At 63.7% G+C, this 1,925-nt stretch overlaps 1 protein-coding gene across 1 annotated transcript in view; it reads left to right on the top strand.

The window, feature by feature from the left end:
* ETH_00040320 (uncharacterized protein) overlaps positions 1–1,925 on the top strand; it is a gene marked incomplete at both ends in the record, with an annotated part of 3,095 nt that overhangs the window by 692 nt on the left and 478 nt on the right. Inside the window, one exon of the mRNA XM_013374613.1 lies at positions 109–1,925. Within this exon, the coding sequence (XP_013230067.1) occupies positions 109–1,925 (1,817 nt within the window). The remainder of the gene's footprint in view (positions 1–108) is intronic.

The following is a 1,925-nucleotide window of genomic DNA, read 5'->3' as shown; positions in this document are numbered from 1 at the left end:
TGCTGCTGCTGCAGTACGGCAGCAGCAGCAGCAGCTGCGGCAGCAGCAGCTGCAGCAGCAGCAGCAGCATTTGGCTAGTTTGTTTAGTTTGCTGCTGCTTCCTTGCAGGTCACAGAGCTGCCGGCGTTCTTCAGCACTGACATCAGAGGGCAGCCTGTGGAAGTGCTGCTGGAGTCACTGGAGCCGGAGCTGCCTGCTGCTGCTGCTGCTGCTGCTGGTAGCAGCAGCAGCAGTAACAGCGAGTTTGGAGCGCTCCATTCAGGCGCTGCGGGCGACTCTTTCGCCTCCACGATGCACCTGCAGGACCTGCAGCAGCAGCAGCAGCAGTTGGAGCAGCAGCACTTGAAGCAGCAGCAGCAGCAGCTGGAACAGCAGCACCTGCAGCAGCAGCAGCTGAGGCAGCTTCAGCGGCAGCAACTGCAGCAGCTTCAGCAGCACGCGTACCATCAGCAGCGCGTCAGCAACTCAGCAGCACCCGCAGCAGCAGCAGCAGCAGCAGACAGTCTGCTGCCTCCTCATACGCAGAGCCGCTGCCTCTCCCCTGGGGGCCCCCCTGAGGGGCCCCCCAGGGGCCCCCCACTTCATTCTTTGCTCGCGGGGCTCAGCAGCAAAATGCATTACCCTCCGCCAGGTTTTGACGGCGTTTCGCTGCAGCAGCAGCAGCAGCAGCGACAGGCAGCAGCAGCAGCAGCAGCAACGGCTCTCAGCAGAGACCCAGCGGTCCTCATCACTGACTCCCGAGGCAAGGGGGCCCCTGTGGGGGCCCCTATGGGGGTCCCTGGGGGGGTCCCCATGGAGGCCCCTATGGGGGCCCCTGTGGGGCCCCCTGTGGGGGCCCCTGTGGGGGCCCCTGTGGGGGCCCCTGTGGGGGCCCCCCTTCAATGGCAGCACAGCAGCAGCGGGGGGGCTGGCTCGGACCTGCTGGAGGCGCAGCAAGAATACCCCGCTGCTGCTGCTGCTGCTGCTGTGGGTCTTCGTGCTGCTGCACAGGGTGCAAAGGTTCAGGCGCAACTGCAGCAGCTGCAGCAAAGTGCTGCTGCTGCTGGACCTCCCCCGCCGGGCTGGGAGAACTCAGACGATCTGTGGAACAAATCCCTTCTTGACCAGCAGCAGCAGCAGCAGCAGCAGCAAGTGCAGCAGCTGCTGCTGCTGCAACAGAAGCAGCGGCACGGTCCCCCCGGCAGCCTTCGGGGCGGTGCAGCAGCAGCTCCCCAGCAGCAGCAGCCGCAGCAAGACCCTGTGCTGCAGCACGAGGCCTTGGAGCAGCAGTTGCTGCAGCAGCAACAGCGGCAGCAGCAGCATCAACAGCAATGGCTGAGTGGCTTCGAGAGAGAGAATGCGGCAAGCAACTACACACCGCAACAAGAGCCGCAGCAGCAGCAACAGCAACAGCAGCAGCAGCAGCAACGAAGAGGCTCAATGGGAGCCCATAGAGGTGCTGAAGGAACCCGGCATGCTGGGGCAGCTCACGGCTGGCTGCTGGGTGAGAGCAGCAGCAACGGGGAGCAGCAGCAGCAGCAGCAGCAGCGTGTGCGGGGGCAGCAGCCGTCAACGCAGCAGCAGAGGCGTAAGCAGCAGCAGCAACAGCAGCAACAGCAGCAGCAAGAGAAGGGACGGCGCCACGCGAAACAGCAGGACGCTGCAGCAAGTAGCAGCAGCAGCAGCAGCAAGACAGGCAACAAAGCAGTTGAGCACAGTGTGTCTCCGAGCAGTGCAATCGAACGCAGCAGCAACAGCAGCAGCAGCAGCAGCATTTGGCCTCCCCCCATTTTCCCGCAGACTCGAGCTCTAGTAGACTACATTATTAAAAACAAAATCAGTGACGCAACTCGCTGGTTTGGTTCGCTGCCGGAGGGCCTCACGGGCCCCCCTGCTGCTGCTGCTGCTGCTGCTGCTAACTCGCCCAGCAGCAGCAGCAGCAGCAG

The sequence above is a fragment of the Eimeria tenella genome, genomic scaffold (assembly GCF_000499545.2).
Source record: "Eimeria tenella Houghton genomic scaffold, Eth_scaff2190, whole genome shotgun sequence".
NCBI classification, from domain to species: domain Eukaryota; phylum Apicomplexa; class Conoidasida; order Eucoccidiorida; family Eimeriidae; genus Eimeria; species Eimeria tenella.
Note: the sequence above shows the minus strand (reverse complement) of the source record. Positions and strands in the feature narration are given on the sequence as shown.